The following is a 2,271-nucleotide window of genomic DNA, read 5'->3' on the forward strand; positions in this document are numbered from 1 at the left end:
TCCCGGCCCAGCGTCCCCTCCCCCACAGGCTCTCGGACGCGGCCTTCGACACAGCGCGCCTGTGGGCACTGGTGGCGCTGTGCCTGCTGCGCCTGGCCGTGACGCGGCCGCACCTGCAGGCCTACCTGTGCCTGGCGCGGGCTCGCGTGGAGCAGCTGCAGAGGGAGGCTGGCCGCATCGAGGCCCGCGAGGTCCAGCAGCGGGTAGGGCGGGACGCCGGCGGGACGGGGGCGGGCCACTGGGGAGGGCCGGCGGGGCTGAGCTCCGGGTCCCAGCCGCTCCCGCCCGCAGGTGGTCCGGGTCTACTGCTACGTGACAGTGGTTAGCCTCCAGTACCTGACGCCGCTCATCCTCACGCTCAACTGCACGCTGCTGCTCAAGACGCTGGGTGAGGCAGGAGGAGGCGGGGCCGGACGGGGGCGGGGCCTGGATAAGGGGCGGGACATGAGAATGTGGTGGGCGGGGCACTGCAAGGGGCGGGGGCCAGGGAGGGAGCAGTGGGCGGGGCCCAGGGAGGGAGCAGTGGGCGGGGCCCAGGGAAGGAAGGCTTAGGAGGACTTTAGGTCTGGGCCAGGATGCGATGGGTGCGGTTCACGGGAGGGGCGGGGCTGAGGACGAGGTGGGTGTGGCCTGGTGGAGGGGCGGGGCCTGACGAGTTGGCGGAGCCAGAGGTGGACAGGCGCACTCAGGCGGCGTGGAACAGGAGTAGGAACTCTGAAGAGACAGGCCAGCATGAGTTCTGGGCAGGGCCTGAGCTGGAGTAGAGGCCCGAACTGAGCCATGTGGGGACAGGGCCTTTTGTGAGTGGGTGGGGTCACGTGGGTCAGGGCCCAAACTAAAAAGTACCAACAGGTGGGCGGGCGTGGCTTGGGCGGGGCCAGAGAGGGGCGGGGCCTGCGTGGGACAGGAGCCAGGCGGGGGTTCAGCCCCGGCCGCTAACCTCCGTCCTGGCCTCCCGCAGGGGGCTACTCCTGGGGCCTGGGCCCTGAGCCGGCGCCATCACTGTCGGGGCCCCCAGCCCAGGCCGCGGCCGTCGCCGCCGGGGAGGACGACGCCCAGCAGACGGCGGCCTGGATCGCCGGGGCCCTGGGCGGCCTCTTCACGCCGGTGTTCCTCCGCGGCCTCCTGGCCTACCTCATCTGGTGGACGGCCGCTTGCCAGCTGCTCTCCAGCCTCTTCGGCCTCTACTTCCACCAGCACCTGGGCGGGGCCTAGACGCCCGCAGCCCTCCTGCCCTCCTTGTGTGCCTCAGTGTCCCCAGCGGCAAGATGGGGCAGACCGCTCGGGATCCCCCTACCATGGTGCCTGGGCTGTGGGCCCTGGACAGGGGGGCAGGGCCTGAGCCTCTGTCCCCACCCGGGCGTCGTGCGTGCGCGCATGCGCCCCAGACTGCTCAGATGGACGACTATTTGGAGCACGCCTTTTCCAAACTGACCCCAAGTGGCAGGGAGAAAAGTGGGGGCCCAGGAGACGAGCTAGGGGCGGGGAACCCGTCCCGGTTCGCCGCCCCTCCTCGCGAGGCCGGGGTGCCAGAAGGGCTGTGTACCCCGCAGGGCCCCCGGGGTCCGGCGTGCGCACACGAGGGCGAGGGCGGGCGCAGCGCGGGTTCTGGAACCTCCTGTGTGTGTAGATCGTATATCAGCAATAAATGATATGGTGTCCGGCGCCCCCGCTTCAGCCTGTCGTCCCCGCGGCTCAGCAGGCTGAGATCTGAGGATCGCGGTTCGAAGCCAGCCCGGGCAGGACCGCCCGTGAGACTGATCAGAAAACCGGCAGTGGCGCCGTGGCTCGGGCGGCAGAGCGCCCACCCGGCGCTGGGTGGGGGGGAGGGCCGAGGCAGAAGTCGCTTTCGTTTTTATTAAATATAATCTTGGCACAAATCTTTAAAATATATAAACGTTATGTATAAACAAAGTGTCGTCATGGCATGAAAATATACTCCGCGCCAGGCCACAGCTGGCAAGCGGGGCGCCCCGCCGGCCAGCCCCGCCCCCCCACGCACCCTGAGGCCCTGCGCCGGAAACCCAGCTCAGCTCCCGCGCTGGAAATTCTTGTCCCGGGCAGGGGCCGCGGACACGGGGTGCCCGGGACCCAGGGAATGTTAGGGTTGCGTGGAGAAAGGGCCGGCGGCCCCCCCGCTCCGCGCGGGGCCTCGACGCCTCGAGGGGCGCTGGGCGGGGCCAGCGGGAAGGACCGTCCCTCCCAGCCAACAAGGCGCGGCCTGGGGTTCGGTGGGGAAGGCCGGGCCCCCCACCCCGGGCAGGGCGTGGC

The 2,271-nt window shown here is 70.1% G+C and overlaps 2 protein-coding genes across 2 annotated transcripts in view; one reads left to right on the forward strand and one right to left on the reverse strand.

The window, feature by feature from the left end:
- The window catches only part of Tmem161a (transmembrane protein 161A), a 5,740-nt gene extending 4,264 nt beyond the window's left edge, over positions 1–1,476 (forward strand). Inside the window, exons 4-6 of the mRNA XM_013028313.1 lie at positions 12–203; positions 292–388; positions 962–1,476. Of these exons, the coding sequence (XP_012883767.1) occupies positions 12–203; positions 292–388; positions 962–1,215 (543 nt within the window). The 3' untranslated portion in view covers positions 1,216–1,476. The remainder of the gene's footprint in view (positions 1–11; positions 204–291; positions 389–961) is intronic.
- Positions 1,406–2,271, reverse strand: part of Slc25a42 (solute carrier family 25, member 42) — a 13,567-nt gene continuing 12,701 nt past the window's right edge. Inside the window, exon 8 of the mRNA XM_013028315.1 lies at positions 1,406–1,710. Within this exon, the coding sequence (XP_012883769.1) occupies positions 1,406–1,710 (305 nt within the window). The remainder of the gene's footprint in view (positions 1,711–2,271) is intronic.

Source organism: Dipodomys ordii, unplaced genomic scaffold, assembly GCF_000151885.1.
Source record: "Dipodomys ordii isolate 6190 unplaced genomic scaffold, Dord_2.0 Scaffold108, whole genome shotgun sequence".
Classification (NCBI taxonomy): Eukaryota; Metazoa; Chordata; class Mammalia; order Rodentia; family Heteromyidae; genus Dipodomys; species Dipodomys ordii.